General features: G+C 43.2%; 1 protein-coding gene across 3 annotated transcripts in view; it reads left to right on the top strand.

The window, feature by feature from the left end:
- The window catches only part of cux2b (cut-like homeobox 2b), a 506,716-nt gene extending 483,189 nt beyond the window's left edge, over nt 1–23,527 (top strand). The window contains exons 16-22 of one of the 3 annotated variants that reach the window (XM_061907004.1): nt 1,897–1,998; nt 3,404–4,236; nt 12,097–12,274; nt 12,361–12,666; nt 17,530–17,718; nt 19,316–19,592; nt 21,946–23,527. In XM_061907004.1, coding sequence (XP_061762988.1) covers nt 1,897–1,998; nt 3,404–4,236; nt 12,097–12,274; nt 12,361–12,666; nt 17,530–17,718; nt 19,316–19,592; nt 21,946–22,621 — 2,561 coding nt within the window. In that variant the 3' untranslated portion in view covers nt 22,622–23,527. The remainder of the gene's footprint in view (nt 1–1,896; nt 1,999–3,403; nt 4,237–12,096; nt 12,275–12,360; nt 12,667–17,529; nt 17,719–19,315; nt 19,593–21,945) is intronic. The other 2 variants (XM_061907007.1, XM_061907006.1) reach the window with 2 other exon arrangements.
- Nucleotides 23,528–25,000: the final 1,473 nt, after the last annotated feature.

Below are 25,000 nucleotides of genomic sequence, written 5' to 3'. Positions count from 1 at the left end.
TCTGTTATGTCGTCAACCGCTTATGTTGACATTGGCTAACTGTATGAGCGTCTATATAAACGTGTTACATGGTAATGCAAAAAAAACTAGTTTGGAGCCATTCAAAGTGCATAGAAAAGCGCTACATAAGTACAACCCATTTACCATTTACCATAATGGATGTAGGAGCTTGTTAAGAAACCGTTTAGCAGTGGTGGTCCACATACTTGCCAACCCTCCCGGATTTTCCGGGCGACTCCAGAAATTCAGCGCCTCTCCCGAAAACCTCCCGGAAGAAATTTTCCCCCAATAATCTCCCCAAATTCAGCCGGAGCTGGAGGCCACGCCCCCTCCAGCTCCATGCGGACATGAGTGGGTACAGCCTGTTTTCACGTCCGCTTTCCCACTACATAAACAGCTTGCCTGCCCAATCACGTTACAACATCTATGGATTTTAATAAAAAACTGCACACACAAGGAGACGAAGCCATGGCGACACCGTCTGTAATAGAGTGATCTATCTAGTCTGTTGCCATCTCCTGGTGAATGTGGGCTATAGCGTTATGGGGTTGCTTTTTGATTGGCCTGTACGCAAATGGCAGAACAAAGGTTACTCAAAGAGTGAAAGGTAAGTGTTGTTGTTGTTTTTTTAGTAACCAGCAAGCACAGTACAGTTAGTAGAACAACTGTGTTTTTATTACTGTGTATTTGATAGGTGCCGTCTGAAATTCAACTATTTCTTTTATTTATGTATATAATAAAATATGTACGTGTGGGAAAAATCACAAGACTACTTCATCTCTACAGAACTGTTTCATGAGGGTTTCCCTCAATCGTCAAAATTACTAATGATGTTCCACAATTCTTTTTTTTTCATTTTTTCAAAAAGATTCGAATTAGCTAGTTATTGTCTTCATTTTTTTCGGTTGAATTTTGAATTTTAAAGAGTCGAAATTGAATATGTTTCAAAATTTGATTTTCATTTTTTCCGCGTTTTTTCCTCTTTTAAACCGTTCAATTAAGTGTTTTTTTCATCATTTAATTTAAACAAAAAAACCTTCCGTAAAAGGAAAAAAAATGGACGACGGAATGACAGACAGAAATACCCATTTATATATATATATATATATATATATATATATATATAGAGAGAGAGAGAGAGAGAGAGAGAGAGAGAGAGAGAGAGACAGAGAGAGAGAGAGAGAGAGAGAGAGAGAGACAGAGAGAGAGAGAGAGAGAGATTTAGGTTCCCTCAATCGTCAGGAGATCTCCTGACGATTGAGGGAACCTCTCATGAAACAGTTCTGTAGAGATAAAGTACTCTTGTGATATTTCCCACACATACATATTGCGCTCTACCACGGTATCGAGCACTATTCTCTGGATAATCCAATCAAGACATATATAATATAATTGATATATATAGCTAGAATTCACTGAAAGTCAAGTAGTTCATACATATATATATATATATATATATATATATATATATATATATATATATGAAATACTTGAGTTGGTGAATTGGCTGTAAATATACTCCTCCCCTCTTAACCACGCCCCCCAACCACGCCCCCAACCACCCATCCGCCCCACGTCCCGAAATCGGAGGTCTCAAGGTTGGCAAGTGTGGTGGTCCAGTTCCTGGACACAAAAACTAACCCGGACCTCATCTTTGACTCTTTCCACGGCTTCCTGTCTGTGCCATGTTTGTAGTCTTACTTTTCAACTTGTTTTTTTTTTTTTTTTTGCCAGAGTAACAGCTTTTGAAAGTTGAGCTCCCCACATACAGCAGCGTCAGACAACACACACTCAAAGGCAGCCATTGATCTGGCAGTCAAAAGTAAAGCCTTGAAACCGCTCTCTGATCAACCAGCCCACTCACCCCCTCCCCACCCCCCTCCTTCTCTGTGGCAGGGAGCATCACTCCACGTATCCGAACTCCAGAAACTGGGTCAGACGATGCTATCAGGAATATCTTGGAGCAGGCCAAGAAGGAGATCCAGTCCCAGAGGGGAGGTGTGTGAAACACCCACATATCGTTTTTTTTTTTGTTTTTTTTTGTCACTTACATCAAAGCCAGGGGTCACCAACCCTTTTGAAACCAAGAGCTACTTCTTGGGTACTGATTAATGCGAAGGGCTACCAGTTTGATACACACTTAAATAAATTGCCAGAAATAGCCAATTTGCTCAATTTACCTTTAATAAATAAATCTATATATATAAAAATGGGTATTTCTGTCTGTCATTCCGTCGTACATTTTTTCCTTTTACGTAAGGTTTTTTGTAGAGAATAAATGATGAAAAAAACACTTAATTGAACGGTTTAAAAGAGGAGAAAACACGGAAAAAAATTAAAATTAAATTTTGAAACATAATTTATCTTCAATTTCGACTCTTTAAAATTCAAAATTCAACCAAAAAGAATGAAGAGAAAAATTAGCTAATTCGAATTTTTGGGAAAAAAATTTAAAAAAGAATTATGGAACATTATTAGTAATTTTTCCTGATTAAGATTAATTTTAGAATTTTGATGACATGTTTTAAATAGGTTAAAATCCAATCTGCACTCTGTTAGAATATATAACAAATTGGACCAAGCTATATTTCTAACAAAAACAAATCATTATTTCTTCTACATTTTCCAGAACAAAAATTTGAAAAGAAATTCAAAAGACTTTGAAATAATATTTAAATTTGATTCTAGATTTGCCAGAAATATTTTTTTAAATTTTAATCATAAGTTTGGAGAAATATTTCACAAATATTTTTCGTCGAAAAAACAGAAGCTGAAATGAAGAATTCAATCAAAATGTATTTATTATTCTTTACAATAAAAACATAAAAAATCAATCAATCAATCAATGTTTATTTATATAGCCCCAAATCACAAATGTCTCAAAGGACTGCACAAATCATTACGACTACAACATCCTCGGAAGAACCCACAAAGATACTTTAACATTAATGTTAAAATACTTTAACATTAATTTAAATTGTCAAGAAAGAATAGGAAGGAATTTAAAAGGTAAAAAGTTGTATGTGTTTAAAAATCCTAAAATCTTTTTTAAGGTTGTATTTTTTCTCTAAAATTGTCTTTCTGAAAGTTATAAGAGGCAAAGTAAAAAAATAAATGAATTTATTTAAACAAGTGAAGACCAAGTCTTTAAAATAATTTTTGGGATTTTCAAATCCTATTTGAGTTTTTTCTCTCTTAGAATTAAAAATGTCGAGCAAAGCCAGACCAGCTTGCTAGTAAATAAATCAAATTTAAAAAAAAATAGAGGCAGCTCACTGGTAAGTGCTGCTATTTGAGCTATTTTTAGAACAGGCCAGCGGGCGACTCATCTGGTCCTTACAGTTGGTGACCCCTGATCCAAGCAAACACACCGACTCTCTGAATGGGTATTTGTTGTCTTTAGGGGACTCCAGGACATCCGTAAACACCGCTTTGAGCAGAAGCAGCAACGGAACAGGCAACGGCTCTGACGAAACCATAAAGAACATCCTAGAACAGGCCAGGAGAGAGATGGAGTCCCAGCAGCACACCCTGGTCGACATGGATGGCTGTGGACGAGCCTCCTCAGTCGGCACGATAGCCCAAGTGGAACGTCTGGGCCCCCCGGAGCGCTCCAGGGCCTTGCCTTTGCCCATATCCATTAAACAAGAAGAGGGGGGCTGTGTTACTGTCTGCATGGCCAATTCCATCAGCAATCCCCAGACGCCACTCAGCGTTCTCTCTCCAGCCGCCTTCGTTCAGAACATCATCCGCAAAGTGAAATCAGAGATCGGAGAGGTTGGCACATACTTCGACCAGCACTGGGCTCAAGAGCGGGGGTCGATGGGTCCAGCCGGCGTGGGAGCCTCCCGACCCTTTAATTCCATCTCTCCCTCGGTGTCTTCCTCTTCCTCGGGTCCTTCCGTGTTGACTCGACCCTGGCCCCGCCTGGAGAACGGTGAGTGTCTCAGCGAGGACGCTTCCGCGGCCGAAGAGGATCCGGGGCTGTGTCGGCCCACGGAGGTCAAGGTGGAGTCGGACACGTCGGTCAGTGGCGAGTCTCCAGGCCCCAGTCCAGGTCGGCTTTCCTACTACCCGGCGTACGTTCCCCGAGCTCTGAAGCCGACCGTCCCACCTCTGACTCCAGAGCAGTACGAGTTGTACATGTACCGAGAGGTGGACACCCTCGAGCTAACCAGGCAGGTGAAGGAGAAGTTGGCGAAGAACGGCATCTGTCAGAGGATCTTTGGTGAAAAGGTCAGTTCTCATTCGTCTTTTCATGATCTACCAATATTTGGTCTGGGTTTTTTTTTTCATAACAAGTAGGATTCGCTGCATTATTACATGTTTACTCGAGGCAGATTAAAAAGTCCACAGTACTTCAAAGGGGAGCTCTGATCATTTGAATCTACATTTAAAGGCCTACTGAAATGAGATTTGTAATCAATCAATCAATGTTTACTTATATAGCCCTAGATCACTAGTGTCTCAAAGGGCTGCACAAACCACTACAACATCCTCGGTAGGCCCACATAAGGGCAAGGAAAACTCACACCCAGTGGGACGTCGGTGACAATGATGACTATGAGAACCTTGGAGAGGAGGAAAGCAATGGATGTCGAGCGGGTCTAACATGATACTGTGAAAGTTCATCAATCAATCAATCAATGTTTACTTATATAGCCCTAAATCACTAGTGTCTCAAAGGGCTGCACAAACCACCACGACATCCTCGGTAGGCCCACATAAGGGCAAGGAAAACTCACACCCAGTGGGACGTCGGTGACAATAATGACTATGAGAACCTTAGAGAGGAGGAAAGCAATGGATGTCGAGCGGGTCTAACATGATACTGTGAAAGTTCAATCCACAATGGATCCAACACAGTCGTCAGCAGAGAGTCCCGTTCACAGCGGAGCCAGCAGGAAACCATCCCAAGCGGAGGCGGATCAGCAGCGCAGAGATGTCCCCAGCCGATACACAGGCGAGCAGTACATGGCCACCGGATCGGACCGGACCCCCTCCACAAAGGAGAGCGGGACATAGAAGAAAAAGAAAAGAAACGGCAGATCAACTGGTCTAAAAAGGGAGTCTATTTAAAGGCTAGAGTATACAAATGAGTTTTAAGGTGAGACTTAAATGCTTCTACTGAGGTGGCATCTCGAACTGTTACCGGGAGGGCATTCCAGAGTACTGGAGCCCGAAACTATGAAAAAGCTCTACAGCCCGCAGACTTTTTTTGGGCTTTGGGAATCACTAATAAGCCGGAGTCCTTTGAACGCAGATTTCTTGCCGGGACATATGGTACAATAAAATTTTCTTATTTAAACGGGGATAGCAGGTCCATTCTATTTGTCATACTTGATCATTTCGCCATATTTTCGCTGAAAGGATTTAGTAGAGAACATCGACGATAAAGTTCCCAATTTTTGGTGCTAATAAAAAAAGCCTTGCCTGTACCGGAAGTAGCAGACGTTTTGTGCGCGTGACGTCACGGGTTGTGGAGCTCCTCACATCTGAACATTGTTTACAATCATGGCCACCAGCAGCGAGAGCGATTCGGACCGAGAAAGCGACGATTTCCCCATTAATTTAGATAGATAGATAGATAGTACTTTATTGATTCCTTCAGGAGAGTTCCTTCAGGAAAATTAAAATTCCAGCAGCAGTGTACAGAGTTGAGATCAATTTAAATAAAATAAAAAAGTAAATAATGGGGGTTTAAATGGAAACAAAATAGAGAAATATTACAAAAAGAATAAAAACAATGGGAATAACAATATAACAGTAAAATAAGAATATAACAAGACAAAGTAGGCAGTAGTGACCATGTTATGAAAACTTATTGCACTGTTATTGTTTTGCATCCCCTGTCATCCTAGTACCCCCCGCCCCCCCCGCCCCAGAGAGGAGTTGTACAGTCTAATGGCGTGTGGGACAAAGGAGTTTTTGAGTCTATTAGTCCTGCACTTGGGATGAAGCAGTCTAGAACTGAACAGGCTCCTCTGGCTACTGATAACACTATGCAGACGGTGACTGGCATCATCCAGGATGCTCACTAGTTTTGTCAACAGTCCTCTTCTCTGCCACCGTCACCAGTGAGTCCAGTTTCATTCCCATTGTAGAACCGGCCCGCCTGATCAGTTTCTCAAGTCTGGAGTTGTCCTTCTTAGATGTACTGCCCCCCCGAGCACACTACCATGTAGAACTGAATTTGAGTGAGGATGAATGATTTGTGGATGAGGAAAGTGAGAATAAAGGACTAGAAAAAATAAAAAATAAAAGACTATACAGTGGGAGCGATTCAGATGTTATTAGACAAATTTACTAGGATAATTCTGGAAAATCCCTTATCTGCTTATTGTGTTACTAGTGTTTTAGTGAGATTATATGGTCGTACCTGTACAACCTGAAGGTCGGCCCCGTACCTTTCTTCAGCGCCAGTAGACGGGTGGTGGCGATGCCCATCTCTGCCCTTCACAAGGGACCCTCTTCGAAACACGATCTTTCGAAATGATCGCTGCATAATACACTGTACTTTGTGTGTGTGTGGTCCAATCCAACCGTGTTCGCTTGACATCTCTGTTCCATAGTAAAGCTCGACCGTCATCTTTCGGGAATGTAAACGATGAAACACCGGCTGTGTTTGTGTTGCGAAAGCCGGCCGCAATACACCGCTTCCCACCTACAGCTTTCTTCTTTGATGTCTCCATTGTTATTGAACAAATTGCAAAAGATTCAGCAACACAGATTCCCGGATCACATCTTTAGTCTATGTTTTTGAGTCCCTTTTTGTGTTTTGATTATTTTTGGACTCTTCCGATCCCTTTCTTTGAGCACTTCCTTGTTTGTATTTGTCACCATGGCGACTTAATTTGCTCCACCTGCACTTACTTTCTGCCGCACACCTCCATCCATCCATCCATTTTCTACCGCTTATTCCCTTTCGGGGTCGCGGGGGGCGCTGGCGCCTATCTCAGCTACAATCGGGCGGAAGGCAGGGTACACCCTGGACAAGTCGCCACTTCATCGCAGGGCCAACACAGATAGACGGACAACATTCACACTCACATTCACACACTAGGGCCAATTTAGTGTTGCCAATCAACCTATCCCCAGGTGCATGTCTTTGGAAGTGGGAGGAAGCCGGAGTACCCGGAGGGAACCCACGCATTCACGGGGAGAACATGCAAACTCCACACAGAAAGATCCCGAGCCTGGATTTGAACCCAGGACTGCAGGAACTTCGTATTGTGAGGGCTTCACGGTGGCAGAGGGATTAGTGCCGCACACCTGTTTTTGATTATTGTTTTAGTATTTAAACCGGCCTGCTACCTTAGTTCTGTCTGGATGTTTTGTTTGCTTCATGCAACAGTTACGTTGGTTTTTCTGCCTTGTATATTTTTTCGCTCAGTCACGTCTTAGCTTCGTGTGCGTGCTGCACGTCGATTTTTCTTGCGACTTTGAACTCGATGCTCGCTAACTATTAGCATTTAGCTTCCCGTGCTTAGGCACGCCTTTTCTTTGCTTTTTGTCAACTGTTATTTTGTCAAATTTATAATAAAACAAGTTCTTACCTGCTATCCTTCCTGGTCCGAGTCCTGCAGCATCTGGGAGGTGACAACTCGCGCATTCAAAATGCGTCCAAAACGTAACAGTTACTAGTGTTTTAGTGAGATTATATGGTCGTACCTGTACAACCTGAAGGTTGGCCCCGTACCTTTCTTCAGCACTAGTCGACAGGTGGTGGCGATGCCCATCTCTGCACTTCGCAAGGGACCCTCTTCGAAACACGATCTTTCGAAATGATCTCTGCATAATACACTGTACTTTGTGTGTGTGGTCCAATCCAACCGTGTTCGTTTGACGGCTCTGTTCCATAGTAAAGCTTCACCGTCATCTTTCGGGAATGTAAACAATGAAACACCGGCTGTGTTTGTGTTGCTAAAGGCGGCCGCAATACTCCGCTTCCAACCTACAGCTTTCTTCTTTGACGTCTCCATTATTCATTGAACAAATTGCAAAAGATTCAGCAACACAGATGTCCATAATACTGTGGAATTATGCGATGAAAACAGACGACTTATAGCTGGGAACGGTGCTGGAACAAGATGTCCTCTACAATGCGTGACGTCACGCGCACGCGTCATCATACCACGACGTTTTAGCATGATACTTCCGCGCGAAGTTTAAAATTGCAATTAAGTTAACTAACCCAGCCGTATTGGCATGTGATGCAATGTCAATATTTCATCATTGATATATAAACTGCCCTGCGATGAGGTGGCGACTTGTCCAGGGTGTACCCTGCCTTCCGCCCGATTGTAGCTGAGATAGGCGCCAGCGCCCCCCGCGACCCCAAAAGGGAATAAGCGGTAGAAAATGGATGGATGGGATGGATATATAAACTATCAGACTGCGTGGTCGGTAGTAGTGGGTTTCAGTAGGCCTTTAAAAGTCCACAGTACTTCAAAGGGGAGCTATGATCATTTGAATCTACATTTAACACACTTCCTTGTGCTCTAGATCAGTGTTTTTCAACCTTTTTTGAGCCAAGCCACATTTTTTGCGTTGAAAAAATCCGAAGGCACACCACCAGCAGACATCCTTAAAAAACAAAACTCAGTTGACAGTAAAAAGTCGTTGTCGCAATTGTTGGATATGACTTTAAACCATAAGCAGGCATGCGTCAATATAGCTCTTGTCTCAAAGTAGGTGTACTGTCACCACCTGTCACATCACCCCCTGACTTATTTAAACTTTGTTGTTGTTTTCCTGTGTGTAGTGTTTTAGTTGTTGTCTTGCGCTCCTATTTTAATGTTTTTTTCTCTTTTTTTTTTTGGGTATTTTCCTGTAGCAATATCATTTCCCGCATCTACTTTGTTTTAGCAATCAAGAAGATTTTAGTTGTTTTTATACTTTTTTGTGGGGACATTGTTGATTGTCATGTCATGTTCTGATGTACTTTGTGGACGCCGTCTTTGCTCCACAGTAAGTCTTTGCTGTCGTCCAGCATTCTGTTTTTTGTTTACTTTGGTGCCAGTTCAGTTTTAGTTTCGTTCTGCATAGCCTTCTCTTAGCTTCAATTACTTCTCTTAGGGGCACTCACCTTTTGTTTTTTTTTGGGTTTAAGCATTAGATACATTTTTACCTGCACGCTGCCTCCCGCTGTTCCCGACACCTACAAAGCGATTCGCCACCTACTGATGTGGAAGAGTATTACATGGTTACTCTGCCAACCTCTAGACAGCACCGACACTCAACAACAACACGTCATTTGCAGACTATAAATACTGGTTTGCAAAGAATATTTTTAATCTCCCACGGCACTCCGACAGTGGTTGAAAAACCTGGTCTAGATAATATGTATTGGATATTTTTTGATGTAAATTTTGTTCCACAGTCACATTTTTTAACCCCCTTTCTGGGTATGTCTGCACAACTGTTTTATTTGGGGAGGCTGTTCTTTTAAATGCAAGAGAACCCCTCCACGTCCTGCCCCCTGTACACTGTTGAAATATATTCAGTACAGGCCAAAAGTTTGGACACACCTTCTCCTCATTCAATGGGTTTTCTTTATTTTCATGACTATTCACATTGTAGATTGTCACATCAAAACTGTGAATGAACACATGTGGAGTTATGTGCTTAACAAAAATAGGTGAAAGTTAATACATTTGAAAAATAAAATAACAATGAGGTGGGCGGGGTTTGGGGCTAGCAGGGGCGGGTGTACATTGTAGCGTCCCGGAAGAGTTAGTGCTGCAAGGGGTTCTGGGTATTTGTCCTGTTGTGTTACGGTGCGGATGTTCTCCCGTAATGTGGTTGTCGTTCTTGTTTGGTGTGGGTTCACAGTGTGGCGCATATTTGTAACAGTGTTAAAGTTGTTTATACGGCCACCCTAAGTGTGACATGTATGGCTGTTGACCATATATGGTCAACAGCGTGCTATGGGCCGGCACGCTGTATGTATGGAGGAAAAGCGGACGTGACGACAGGTTGTGTAAAACGCAAAAGGCAGTGTCTTTAAGGCACGACCCCAATATTGTTGTCCGGGGAGAAATTTGGAAGAATGATTGCCTTGGGAGATGTTCCGGAGGGGCACTGAACTTCGGGAGTCTCCCGGGAAAATCGGGAGGGTTGGCAAATATGAGTATCAGCTCTATTGTTGATTTGATATTTCCTCAAGGGCCAAATTAAATTTCACACAGACTTTGACACCCGTGTACTAAATATATACAGTTTTTATAGGAAAGTCTGTGCTGGGATGTCAACTTAGCCAAGTTCATCCAGCCATCCATTTTTTACTGCTTGTCCCATTCGGGGGTCACGGGTGTGCTGGAGCCTATCCCAGCCAGTGGGGACACCCTGGACAAGTCCCCACCTCATCACAGTTAATGAACCTGAATTTGTGGGCCTGTGCTTCCCTCTAGTGGCTGTTTGCTAGAAGTGTATCACGTCTTTATCCATCCATTTTCTACGGCTTGTCCCGTATGGGGGTCACAGGTGTGCTGGAGCCTATCCCAGCTGTATTCTGGCGTAAGGCAGTGGGGACACCCTGGACAAGTCATCCCCTCATCACAGTGAATGAACCTGAATTTGTAGGCCTGTGCTTCCATCTAGTGGTTGTTTGCTAGAAGTGTATTACGTCTTTATCCATCCATTTTCTACCGCTTGTCCCGTTTGGGGTCGCTGGAGCCTATCCCAGCTGTCTCCGGGCGGCAGGCGTGGGGACACCCTGGACGTGAACCTGAATTTGTGGGCCTGTGCTTCCTTCCCTCTGGTGGCTGTTTGCTAGAAGTGTATCGCGTCTTCATCCATCTATCCATCCATTTCCTACCACTTGTCCCGTTTGGGGTCACGGGTGTGCTGGAGCCTATCCCAGCTGTATTCCGGCGTAAGGCAGAGTCCCCACCTCATCACAGTGAATGAACCTGAATGTGTGGACCTGTGCTTCCCTCTAGTGGCTGTTTGCTAGTAGTGTATCACGTCTTCATCCATCCATTTTTTTACCCCTTGTCCTGTTCAGGGTCGCGGGGGGGTCACTGGGGCCTATCTCAGCTGTGTTCAGACAGAAGGCAGTGAGGGACACCCTGGACAAGTCACCACCTCATCACAGTGAATGAACCTGAATTTGTGGGCCTGTGCTTCCCTCTAGTGGCTGTTTGCTAGAAGTGTATCACGTCTTCATCCATCCATCCATTTTCTACCGCTTGTCCCGTTCGGGGTCGCTGGGGCCTATCCCAGCTGTATCCGGGCGGAAGGCATGGGGACACCCTGGACAAGTCACCACCTCATCACAGTTAATGGACCTGAATTTGTGGGCCTGTGCTTCCCTCTAGTGGCTGTTTGCTAGAAGTGTATCACGTCTTTATCCATCCATCCATTTTCAACCGCTTGTCCCGTTCGGGGTCGCTGGAGCCTATCCCAGCTGTATTGGGGCGGAAGGCATGGAGACACCCTGGACAAGTCACCCCCTCATCACAGTTAATGGACCTGAATTTGTGGGCCTGTGCTTCCCTCTAGTGGCTGTTTGCTAGAAGTGTATCAGGTCGTTATCCTTCCATCCATCCATTTTCTACCGCTTGTCCCGCTCGGGGTTGCTGGAGCCTATCCCAGCTGTATTGGGGCGGAAGGCATGGGGACACCCTGGACAAGTCACCACCTCATCACAGTGAATGAACCTGAATTTGTGGGCCTGTGCTTCCCTCTAGTGGCTGTTTGCTAGAATAGTATCACGTCTTCATCCATCCATTTTCTACCCCTTATCCCATTCGTGGTTGCTGGAGCCTATCCCAGCTGTATCCGGGCGGAAGGCATGGGGACACCCTGGACAAGTCAGCGCCTCATCACAGCGAATGAACCTGAATTTGTGGGCCTGTGCTTCCCTCTAGAGGCTGTTTTCTAGAAGTGTGTCACGTCTTCAAATACTATTTTATTGGGTAATATTGTCCATCCATCCATCAATTTTATACCACTAGTCCCTTTTAGGGTTGCGGGTGGGTCGCTAGAGCCTATCTCAGCTGCATTCGGGCGGAAGGCGGCGTACACTCTGGACAAGCCGCCACCTCATCGCAGGGATTGAGTCATATATTAATGTCATGTTCTTTTGTACAGGTGCTCGGGCTCTCTCAGGGCAGCGTGAGCGATATGCTGTCACGGCCCAAACCCTGGAGCAAGCTGACCCAGAAAGGCCGGGAACCTTTCATTCGCATGCAGCTCTGGTTACTTGACCAGCTGGGCCAGACCCTAAACCAAACCCTAAACCAGGCCCCCAACCGGGGCCACGCTCATGGTAAGTCAAAGTTATAACACATCATACTCGTGTGCGTTCAATGACAATCCAATTCGTCCCCAACCTGTCCCCGGTTCACCTCTCAGATAAAAGTCCAGTGATGACCCAGTCTTCCCCCTCACCGCCCATAAGCCCGGCAGAGGGTCATCCCAGTCCGCCGGTCGAACCGGTCAGCCTCTCTCTGGAAAGCAGCAAGGAGAACCAGCAGCCCGAGAGCCTGGTTCTGGGGCTGCCTCCCCAAACGGAGGGAGGGAAGTCCACCCCCGGCCTCATGATCCAGCATCACCCCACTCACCAACTCGGCATCCAAGAGCTGGTGGCCATGTCTTCTGAGCTGGACACCTATGCAATCACCAAGAAGGTCAAGGAGGTGCTAACAGACAACAACCTGGGTGAGTCTTATTGAAGTAACAAAGCCGTACTAAAAACCTTGTTTCCATATGAGTTGACAAATTGTGTTAGATGTAAATATAAACGGAATACAATGATTTGCAAATCATTTTCAACCCATATTCAGTTGAATGCACTACAAAGACAATATATTTGATGTTCAAACTCATAAACTGTATTTTTTTTTGCAAATAATAATTAACTTAGAATTTCATGGCTGCAACACGTGCCAAAGTAGTTGGGAAAGGGCATGTTCACCACTGTGTTACATCACCTTTTCTTTTAACAACACTCAGTAAACGTTTGGGAACTGAGGAAACTAATTGTTGAAGCTTTGAAAGTGGAATTCTTTCCCATTCTTGTTTTATGTAGAGCTTCAGTCGTTCAACAGTCCGGGGTCTCCGCTGTCGTATTTTACGCTTCATAATGCGCCACACATTTTCGATGGGAAACAGGTCTGGACTGCAGGCGGGACAGGAAAGTACCCGCACTCTATTTTTTGCAAAGCCACGCTGTTGGAACACGTGCTGAATGTGGCTTGGTATTATCTTGCTGAAATAAGCAGGGGCGTCCATGAAAAAGACGGCGCTTAGATGGCAGCAAATGTTGTTCCAAAACCTGTATGTACCTTTCAGCATTAATGGTGCCTTCACAGATGTGTAAGTTACCCATGCCTTGGGCACTAATGCACCCCCATACCATCACAGATGCTGGCTTTTGAACTTTGCGTCGATATCAGTCTGCATGGTTCGCTTCCTCTTTGGTCCGGATGACACGATGTCGAATATTTCCAAAAACAATTTGAAATGTTGACTCGTCGGACCACTGAACACTTTTCCATTTTGCATCAGTCCATCTTAGATGATCTTGGGCCCAGAGAAGCCGGCGGCGTTTCTGGATGTTGTTGATATATAGCTTTCGCTTTGCATAGTAGAGCTTTAACTTGCAAAGCCACGCTGTTGTAACACGTGTTGAATGTGGCTTGGCATTGTCTTGCTGAAATAAGCAGGGGCGTCCATGAAAAAGACGGCGCTTGGATGGCAGCTGATGTTTATCAGTTTATCATGTTGTCTTCGTAGCATATTCAACTGAATATGGATGGAAAATGATTTGCCAATCATTGTATTCCGTTTATATTTACATCAAACACAATTTCCCAACTCAAATGGAAACGGAGTTTGTAACAAAGCCGTACTACAGCAGTACGCTCTTAAAAGCACAGGTGAAAGCGAGGGAAAATGACGTTAAACCAAGCGCTGGGCTCCGTTTAATCCGAGGGAAAATCTCCGCAGCAAAGTTGGTGTCGTTGGTTCGCCATGATTATCAAGCCAAACGACGCCAGTGCACATGCGCACGAGTTCGTCTTGCCAAAAAATGCATTAATAAATGACGTTTTTGGTCATTAAAAAATTATACGGTATTACTAATCGTTGGAAATTATCGAAAATTTACATCACACCGTTTATTGTTACAGCCCTTGTCCTTAAACAAGTAAAAAGTCAAGGCCGGTCACGGCATGTTCTTCAAATTTTGGTCAATTTTTTGGGGTAGTTTTGTCTGTGAGCAGTTTTGTCTGTGTTTTATTCCTCGGGGTCGCTAGAGCGCAATTTTGAGTTTTGGGTTTGTTTTTTTATTAGATGGCAATTTTCGCCTGTCCTGATGTGTGTGTCCAGTTTGGTGAGTTTTGAAGCATTTTAAGGGGGTGAAATTACAGCTCAAAGAGGCAAAAAATTAAATTTTTTTAGGAAACTTTTGTTTTGAAGGGGTTTTTGCCAACTTCCTGTTGATTTTTGCTGAAGGAGGTCAGTGCATGAAATCTAGGTCTAAGTCAGACCTACATAGAGGTTTTTGTTTCATGTCTCTACGACATTCCTAACGGAAGTTACAAACCGTTTTGTCTGTGTTTTTTCCTAGGGGTCGCTAGAGCGCAATTTTGAGTTTTGGGTTTGTTTTTTTATTAGATGGCAATTTTCGCCTGTCCTGGTGTGTGTGTCCAGTTTGGTGAGTTTTGAAGCATTTTAAGGGGGTCAAATTACAGCTCAAAGAGGCAAAAAATTAATTTTTTTTAGGAAACTTTTGTTTTGAAGGGGTTTTTGCCAACTTCCTGTTGATTTTTGCTGAAGGGGGTCAGTGCATGAACTGTAGGTCTAAGTCAGACCTACATAGAGGTTTTTGTTTCATGTCTCTACGACATTCCTAACGGAAGTTACAAGCCGTTTTGTCTGTGTTTTTTCCTAGGGGGCGCTAGAGCACAATTTTGAGTTTTGGGTTTGTTTTTTCATTAGATGGCAATTTTCGCCTGTCCTGATGTGTGTGTCCAGTTTGGTGAGTTTTGAAGCATTTTAAGGGGGTCAAATTACAGCTCAAAGAGGCAAAAAATTAAAAATTTTTAGGAAACTTTTGTTTTGAAGGGGTTTTTGCCAACTTCCTGTTGATTTTTGCTGAAGGAGGTCAGTGCATGAAATTTAGGTCTAAGTCAGACCTACATAGAGGTTTTTGTTTCGTGTCTCTACGCCATTCCTAACGGAGGTTACAAGCCGTTTTGTCTGTGTTTTTTCCTAGGGGCGCTAGAGCGCAATTTTGAGTTTTGGGTTTGTTTTTTTATTAGATGGCAATTTTCGCCTGTCCTGATGTGTGTGTCCAGTTTGGTGAGTTTTAAAGCATTTTAAGGGGGTCAAATTACAGCTCAAAGAGGCAAAAAATTACATTTTTTTTAGGAAACTTTTGTTTTGAAGGGGTTTTTTGCCAACTTCCTGTTGATTTTTGCTGAAGGAGGTCAGTGCATGAAATCTAGGTCTAAGTCAGACCTACATAGAGGTTTTTGTTTGATGTCTCTACGACATTCCTAACGGAAGTTACAAGCCGTTTTGTCTGTTTTTTCCTAGGGGGCGTTAGAGCGCAATATTGAGTTTTGGGTTTGTTTTTTTATTAGATGGCAATTTTCGCCTGTCCTGATGTGTGTGTCCAGTTTGGTGAGTTTTAAAGCATTTTAAGGGGGTCAAATTACAGCTCAAAGAGGCAAAAAATTAAAAAATGTTTAGGAAACTTTTGTTTTGAAGGGGTTTTTGCCAACTTCCTGTTGATTTTTGCTGAAGGAGGTCAGTGAATGAAATCTAGGTCTACGTCAGACCTACATAGAGGTTTTTGTTTCATGTCTCTACGACATTCCTAACGGAAGTTACAAGCCGTTTTGTCTGTGTTTTTTCCTAGGGGTCGCTAGAGCGCAATTTTGAGTTTTGGGTTTGTTTTTTTTATTAGATGGCAATTTTCGCCTGTCCTGATGTGTGTGTCCAGTTTGGTGAGTTTTGAAGCATTTTAAGGGGGTCAAATTACAGCTCAAAGAGGCAAAAAATTAAAAATTTTTAGGAAACTTTTGTTTTGAAGGGGTTTTTGCCAACTTCCTGTTGATTTTTGCTGAAGGAGGTCAGTGCATGAAATCTAGGTCTAGGTCAGACCTACATAGAGATTTTCGTTTCATGTCTCTACGACATTCCTAACGGAAGTTACAAGCCGTTTTGTCTGTGTTTTTTCCTAGGGGGCGCTAGAGCGCAATTTTGAGTTTTGGGTTTGTTTTTTTTATTAGATGGCAATTTTCGCCAGTCCTGATGTGTGTGTCCAGTTTGGTGAGTTTTGAAGCATTTTAAGGGGGTCAAATTACAGCTCAAAGAGACAAAAAATTAATTTTTTTTAGGAAACTTTTGTTTTGAAGGGGTTTTTGCCAACTTCCTGTTGATTTTTGCTGAAGGAGGTCAGTGCATGAAATCTAGGTCTACGTCAGACCTACATAGAGGTTTTTGTTTCATGTCTCTACGACATTCCTAACGGAAGTTACAAGCCGTTTTGTCTGTGTTTTTTCCTAGGGGTCGTTAGAGCGCAATTTTGAGTTCTGGGTTTGTTTTTTTATTAGATGGCAATTTTCGCCTGTCCTGATGTGTGTGTCCAGTTTGGTGAGTTTTGAAGCATTTTAAGGGGGTCAAATTACAGCTCAAAGAGGCAAAAAATTAAATTTGTTTAGGAAACTTTTGTTTTGAAGGGGTTTTTGCCAACTTCCTGTTGATTTTTGCTGAAGGAGGTCAGTGCATGAAATTTAGGTCTAAGTCAGACCTACATAGAGGTTTTTGTTTCATGTCTCTATGCCATTCCTAACGGAGGTTACGAGCCGTTTTGTCTGTGTTTTTTCCTAGGGGGCGCTAGAGCGCAATTTTGAGTTTTGGGTTTGTTTTTTTATTAGATGGCAATTTTCGCCTGTCCTGATGTGTGTGTCCAGTTTGGTGAGTTTTAAAGCATTTTAAGGGGGTCAAATTACAGCTCAAAGAGGCAAAAAATTACATTTTTTTAGGAAACTTTTGTTTTGAAGGGGTTTTTTGCCAACTTCCTGTTGATTTTTGCTGAAGGAGGTCAGTGCATGAAATCTAGGTCTAAGTCAGACCTACATAGAGGTTTTCGTTTCATGTCTCTACGACATTACTAACGGAAGTTACAAGCAGTTTTGTCTGTGTTTTTTCCTAGGGGGCGCTAGAGCGCAATTTTGAATTCTGGGTTTTGGTTTTTTGATCGCAATTTTTCGCCAGTCCTGTTGTGTGTGTTAAATTTGGTGAGTTTTGAAGCATGTTAAGGGGGTCAAATTACAGCTCAAAGAGGCGGCGGTATAATAATAATAAAACCTTAGAAATACAATAGGGTCCCCTTTCTCAAAGGGACATTCGGTCCCTAATGAAAATAGACAAAGAAAGGAGGGCTTTATTGAATCTCATTAAATAAGATTGGTTTCTTCCTAGTCTTTTTCGGACTTTAATTGTACGAATGTCCCTAAGTTGTTGAGCACGTCTGAAACAAATGAACCAATGCATGTATTCCCCCAACAGGCCAGCGTCTTTTTGGGGAGACTATTCTGGGTCTGACCCAAGGCTCCGTGTCCGACCTGCTGTCCCGACCCAAACCTTGGCACAAACTCAGCCTGAAAGGCCGGGAGCCATTTATCCGCATGCAGCTGTGGCTCAACGACCCTCACAACGTGGACAAGCTGAGGGCCATGAAGAAGATGGAAAAAAAAGGTGAACTTAGAGCTGAGATTGCAATATATTCCAGTTTGAGTGCAGAATTCACAAACCCCAAAAGCAGTGAAGTCGGCACGTTGTGTAAATGGTAAATAAAATACAGAATACAATGATTTGCAAATCCTTTTCAACTTAAATTCAATTGGAATTTGATGTCTGCAGTATGTTTAAAAAGCTGGCACAAGTGGAAAAAAAAACTGAGAAAGTTGAGGAATGCTCATCAAACACTTATTTGGAACATCCCACAGGTGAACTGGCTAATTGGGAACAGGTGGGTACCATGATTGCGTTTAAAAGCAGCTTCCATGAAATGCTCAATCATTTACAAACAGGGATGGGGCGAGGGTCACCACTTTGTCAACAAATGCTGAAAACAACATTTCTAAACCAGCTTTTGCAAGGAATTTAGGGATTTCACCATCTATGATCCGCAATATCATCAAAAGGTTCAGAGAATCTGTGTCATGTTCCATGGTCTGGATCTTGTTCTTTTGTTATCTTCGGTTTTGAACTCCGTTAGTTCCTGTTTTTTGATGCACTCTTCTTTGTTTTGGTTGCCAGAGTGGCAGGATTTTTACCTGATGCTGGTGTTCGGATACACGCACCTGTTGTCAAACATGACATGACTATTTAAGCCCGTAGTTGCCAGGTAGTCGGCCTGGCGACATTAGTTCATGCCATTGAGTCATGCTCTGCCAAGTAAGTTTTGTTTCAAATCACCACAAATGATTCCCGGGCGCGGCACCGCTGCTGCCCACTGCTCCCCTCACCTCCCAGGGGGTGAACAAGGGGATGGGTCAAATGCAGAGGACAAATTTCGCCACACCTAGTGTGTGTGTGACAATCATTGGTACTTTAACTTTAACTTAAATTTAATGTCGGTAGTTTCTGCCCATTTGTTAGTTTTGTTACCTGCGCCTTTTGTGGTTTATAGTAAAGATTAAATCATGTATTTACCGTCAAGCCATGACTAGTCTGGTCCGATCGCACCCCGGGAAAATGACCCTCGCAGTAAGCTGTGAAAAAAATCCACGTTTTGACAATCTGGAGAAATGACTGCACGTACGCGATGATATTACGGGCCTTGGATCCCTCAAAAAGCGACATCGTTGTGTAAAGGATATCACCACGTGGGCTCAGGAACACTTCAGAAAACCACTGTCAGTAACTACAGTTGGTTGCTAAATCTGTAAGTGCAAGTTAAAACTCAACTATGCAAAGCCCAAGTCATGTATCAACAACACCCAGAAACGCCGCCGGCTTCGCTGGGCCCCGAGCTCATATAAGATGGACTGATACAAAGTGTTAAAGTGTTCTGGGGTCTGACAAGTCCACATTTCAAATTGTTTTTGTAAACTGTGGACGTCGTATCCTCCGAACCAAAGAGGAAAAGAACCATCCGGATTGTTGATTGTTATATTTCTCAGTTCGAGCATTAATTATCTTGTCTTTGCAGTCTGTTCAACTGAATATACAGTACGTTGCGAAGGATTTGCGACACATCGTATTCTGTTTTCATTTACCATTTACACAACGTGTCAACCTCACTGGTTTTGAGTTTTGTAACGGTGTTCCCTCACTGTCTCCTGTGCAGCTTACCTGAAGAGGCGTTACGGGCTGCTGAGCACAGGCTCAGACAGCGACTCGCCCAGCACTCGCTCTGAGTGCGTGAGCCCGACCTTGTCCTCGCTGGACCTGTGCTCCTACGGTCAGGCGAAAAAGCCTCGGGTGGTGCTCGGAGCGGTGGAGAAAGAAACCCTGAGGAAAGCCTACCTTTTGGAACCATACCCCTCACAGAACACCATAGAGATGTTGGCTTCACAGCTCCACCTCAAGACCAACACTGTTATCAACTGGTTCCACAACTACAGGCCAGTATCACACTAAGTCTAACCTGTGTTCTTGCACGTAAAGCAGGGCATTTTTCATCTGTACCTTGTTTGTTGTTTTTTTAGCTCACTGCATACTGTAAAAATAAAGTAAATGTATTATTTGTCAGGCTCAAACATCGATGACATCTATTAAACAGGACAAGAAGCAAAGAATCAAACAGAGACATAATTCAATTTGGCTCAATGAGGAGAAACGTGTGCATCTGTACCATTGTACAGCGTCATTACAAAGATTGAACGCCTCCTTCCCTGACCACATGGCAACAGCTGCTTCCAAAGGGACGGGGGTCGTAAACAGCCATCACCTTAGCTTACAGAACAGTTCAATAGAAAATGTCGGTTCAAAAAAAGAGGTCGTAAAAGAGTTGAAAACTTGGGCAGATCCTGCCTTCTCTCCGCTTTGTAGTCCTTGGGTTAAAACAATATACATTGGGGCAAAAAAGTATTTAGTCAGCCACCGATTGTGCAAGTTCTCCCACTTAAAATGATGACAGAGGTCTGTAATTTTCACCATAGGTACACTTCAACTGTGAGAGACGGAATGTGAAACAAAAATCCAGAAATTCACATTGTAGGAATTTTAAAGAATTTATTTGTAAATTATGGTGGAAAATAAGTATTTGGTCAACCATTCAAAGCTCTCACTGATGGAAGGAGGTTTTGGCTCAAAATCTCACGATACATGGCCCCATTCATTCTTTCCTTAACACGGATCAATCGTCCTGTCCCCTTTGCAGAAAAACAACCCCAAAGCATGATGTTTCCACCCCCATGCTTCACAGTAGGTATGCTGTTCTTGGGATGCAACTCAGTATTCTTCTTCCTCCAAACACGACGAGTTGAGTTTATACCAAAATGGATACATGGATGACACAGCTGTTACGACTTGGAGATAATGAGAGGACCCAGATGCAGAGAGGAACTTTCCAAAAATGACAACTTTTATTTTGAAATAACTTTTTAACCTCCGGTGAAAAAGTATCTCACAAAAAATATATACAACGTGCGGAAAATAAATCCGAGGATAAACACTTAACTCAAAAATCACTCCAAAAATAAGGAGGAATACTACTTTAAGAAAAAACTAACAAAAATAGAATATCAAGAAGAATGAACAAAAAGCGCTCCAACAGGAGGAAAAACTAACTCCAATAATATATACAAATATAATATCTATGAATAAACAAAAACAAAATCACTCAATCAATGAGGAAAACGAAACTTGGAATAACAAAAACTCACCAATTAGGTCACCGAAGGAAAACTAAGGACGCTCGAGGGAGGAAAAAGTAAACTCAAAATTTCAGCAAAAAAAACAAAAAACTGCTATGACCAAAAATTAAGGAGAACAAGAAAAAACAGGAGCAAGGCAAGGAGGGGATCAAGGACATGGACATGGACATGGACGCTAGAAAGCACGATAGACGAGACGATCTGGCAAAGGACAAACGGAGAAGTGAGCTTAAATAGGACATGGGAGTGATGGTGAACAGGTGGAAACAATCAGGAATCAAAGATGACGTCAGACTGGCAGCACAAGAGGAAGGACCCGTGATCTGAAACAAGAGGGTAGCTTTTCAAAATAAAACACATAGATCACAAGACAGAAAAACAAACAAGACTTCCCTCACCGCGGTGTGACAACAGCAGAGGATTGGGAGAATGTCATGTGGTCAGATAAAACCAAAATAGAACTTTTTGGTATAAACTCAACTCGTCATGTTTGGAGGAAGAAGAATACCGAGTTGCATCCCAAGAACACCATACCTACTGTGAAGCATGGGGGTGGAAACATCATGCTTTGGGGCTGTTTTTCTGCTAAGGGGACAGGACGATTGATCCGTGTTAAGGAAAGAATGAATGGGGCCATGTATCGTGAGATTTTGAGCCAAAACCTCCTTCCATTAGTGAGAGCTTTGAATGGTTGACCAAATACTTACTTACAAATAAATTCTTTAAAATTCCTACAATGTAAATTCCTGGATTTTTTTTTTTCACATTCCGTCTCTCACAGATGAAGTGTACCTATGATGAAAATTACAGACCTCTGTCATCATTTTAAGTGGGAGAACTTGCACAATCGCTGGCTGACTAAATACTTTTTTGCCCCACTGTATCATGTTGTATGAATTGATTAACGTGGACCCCCACTTAAACAAGTTGAAAAACTTATTCGGGTGTTACCATTTAGTGGTCAATTGTACGGAATATGTACTGAACTGTGCAAACTACTAATAAAAGTATCAATCAATCAATCAAGTATGCATGCATGTTCCAAATCAACTCAAACTCAGCTCGACAGGGTGTAGCTAAAAGTTGTGTCTGTGTGCAGGTCCAGGATGAGACGCGAGGTGCTCATGGAGGGTCTGCCAGACAACGACACGGACGCCGAGCACCACGCCGACTCTCCATCAGCGGCGCAGAGCCCTCGCTCCGAGGGGGAGGACAGGAAGCCCTCAGGACACAACCACTGCGGCCTTCCTCCCGGCGCCGACGCCGCCCGTCCTTTCGTCAAACAGGAGGCGGCGGACGGGGAAAACGAGTGTTTCCCCCCCGCCGTGCAGTTGAAGAGCGAGCTGGAGGACGCAGCCGTCAGCTGCTGTGAGACCTTCTCCACCGGCCAGAGTATGAAGAAGGAGGAGAGGATGAGCCCCGCCTCCATGAGGGAAGACCCCAGAAAGTCCCCCGTCGACCCGCTCAGCTTCAAGGCCTCCTCGGAAGCCTGCCGGAGCAGCTTGGAGGTTTCCCTCAACTCCCCGTCTGCCGCGTCCTCGCCGGGTCTCATGATGTCCGTCTCCCCCGTGCCCTCCTCCTCCGCGCCAATATCACCCTCGGTGCCTAACCCGCCCTCCAGCCACGGCCCGGACCCCAACCCGCCCCCCTTCCAAAGCCCCGTGCTCAACAGGAGCAGTCAGAGACGCAACGAGAAGATGGCCAACCTCAATAACATCATCCACAGGCTGGAGAGGGCGGCCAATCGAGAAGAAACACTAGAATGGGAGTTTTAAGTAGCAAATAAAAAAGCTGAGGAACTTGGAACGGAGCCTGGCTCAAAGTTTAAAGGGGAACAAGGAGCCCAAGATCTCCAAGTTGGAGATTGGAAAGTTTCTAAACGCGTGTTTGTTTCCTTTTTTTTTTTTTTTTTTTTTCTAATGCTTTGAACTTCGTACGACGGCGCTCGCCGTACTTCGTACCTTCTGGACTTGACATGGAGAACTCGCAGCTACGGTGTCATAAAAATGCGCACTGAAATCCTGTAGATTTGCCACTTGGTGAGATTAAAAAAAAAAGAAAAAAAAAAAAAGACCCCTGTCTTAAAGCCATGAAAAGCACTATAATAACTATTTAAAAAAGAGACCTTGACCAAATTTGCTACTTTTTGCATAGCAATTTTTTTCCAAGATATTGTCTTTAAAGATCGGACTGATTATAAGTCAACGTGACATCGTTTTACCGACCTGAGGGATAGTCCTTTAAGACTCTAAAATATTCCACATCTTGTATGTAAATTAGTTCCTTGGTGAAATGTTTGGAAATATTTGTAACTCACACGTATATATAAAGAAAAAAAAATGTGTTTGTACATGTTGTAGAAATGTCTGCAATAGCCTTCTCTGAAACCCATGTAGCATGGTACTCACCTGTAGTTAGTCACCTGTGCTTGAAGTTAGAGGATGAAAAAAGAGGGAGGGGGAGTAAAATAACGCAAAGGGAGTGTCGAATATAACGAGTGGGGTACTAATTCTACCGTTAATGATCCACGTATATACGTAACAACACACAGAGGACACACAAGTACAGTTCACAGGACCTCCAAGGCAGTGTTTTCCCAACTTTTGCTGAGCCAAGGCACACATTTTACAGCAGAAAAAGAAAAGCTCACGGCACACCAACAAACAAGCAAGTCACGGGAACTACAGTAGGGCAAAAAAGTATTTAGTTAGCCACCGATTGTGCAAGTTCTCCCACTTCAAATGATGACAGAGGTCTGTAATTTTCATCATAGGTACACTTCAACTGTGAGAGACAGAATGTGGAAAAAAATCCAGGAATTCACATTGTAAGAATTTTAAAACATTTATTTGTTGGGGGGACTTGGTGAATGACCTACAGAGAGCTGGGACCAAAGTAACAAAGGTTACCATCAGTAACACACTACGCCGACAGGGAATCAAATCCTGCAGTGCCAGACGTGCCCCCCTGCTTAAGCCAGTGCATGTCCAGGCCCGTCTGAAGTTTGCCAGAGAACACATGGATGATACAGCAGAGGATTGGGAGGATGTCATGTGGTCAGATGAAACCAAAATATAACTTTTTGGTATAAACTCAACTCGTCGTGTTTGGAGGAAGACGAATACTGAGTTGCATCCCAAGAACACCATACCTACTGTGAAGCATGGGGGTGGAAACATCATGCTTTGGGGCTGGTTTTCTGCTAAGGGGACAGGACGATTGATCCGTGTTAAGGAAAGAATGAAGGGGGCCATGTATCGTGAGATTTTGAGCCAAAACCTCCTTCCATCAGTGAGAGCTTTGAATGGTTGACCAAATATTTATTTTCCACCATAATTTAAAATTCCTACAATGTGAATTCCTGGATTTTTTTTTCACATTCTGTCTTTCACAGTTGAAGTGTACCTATGATGAAAATTACAGACCTCTGTCATCATTTTAAGTGGGAGAACTTGCACAATCGGTGGCTGACTAAATACTTTTTTGCCCCACTGTACACGCTGTCCTCGGTTTAGTCTAGTCCAGGGGTGTCAAAGTCAAGGCCTGCCGGCCAGAATGATCAAATGAGGATGAAGTGTAAACTTCTTCACACTCCTTTTCAAATATGTAAAAAAAAAGAAAGAAAAAAAGACAGTCCAATGCTCATTTTTGTTTTCGTTTTTTTAATTTCCATTGTCTTCATTTTGTTATAATGGCTGTTAAGCAGAGGTGGGTAGTAACGCGCTACATTTACTCCGTTACATCTACTTGAGTAACTTTTGGGATAAATTGTACTTCTAAAAGTAGTTTTAATGCAACATACTTTTACTTTTACTTGAGTATATTTATAGAGAAGAAACGCTACTTTTACTCCGCTCCATTTATCTACATTCAGCTCGCTACTCGCTACTGATTTTTATTAATCTGTTAATGCACGCTTTGTTTGTTTTGGTTTGTCAGACAGACCTTCAAAGTAGGATCTATCACATGCCTGCGTTTCACCAATCAAATGCAGTCACTGGTGACATTTGACTCCGTTTCACCAATCAAATGCAGTCACTGGCGACGTTTGACTCCGTTTCACCAATCAAATGCAGTCACTGGTGACGTTTGACTCCGTTTCACCAATCAAACAGAGCCAGGCGGTCACTTGATTAACTGCACTTTTTTTTTTT

This window comes from Nerophis ophidion, linkage group LG07 (assembly GCF_033978795.1).
Source record: "Nerophis ophidion isolate RoL-2023_Sa linkage group LG07, RoL_Noph_v1.0, whole genome shotgun sequence".
NCBI classification, from domain to species: domain Eukaryota; kingdom Metazoa; phylum Chordata; class Actinopteri; order Syngnathiformes; family Syngnathidae; genus Nerophis; species Nerophis ophidion.
The sequence above is the reverse complement of the archived record's forward strand: the minus strand, read 5'-3'. Positions and strand labels throughout refer to the sequence as shown.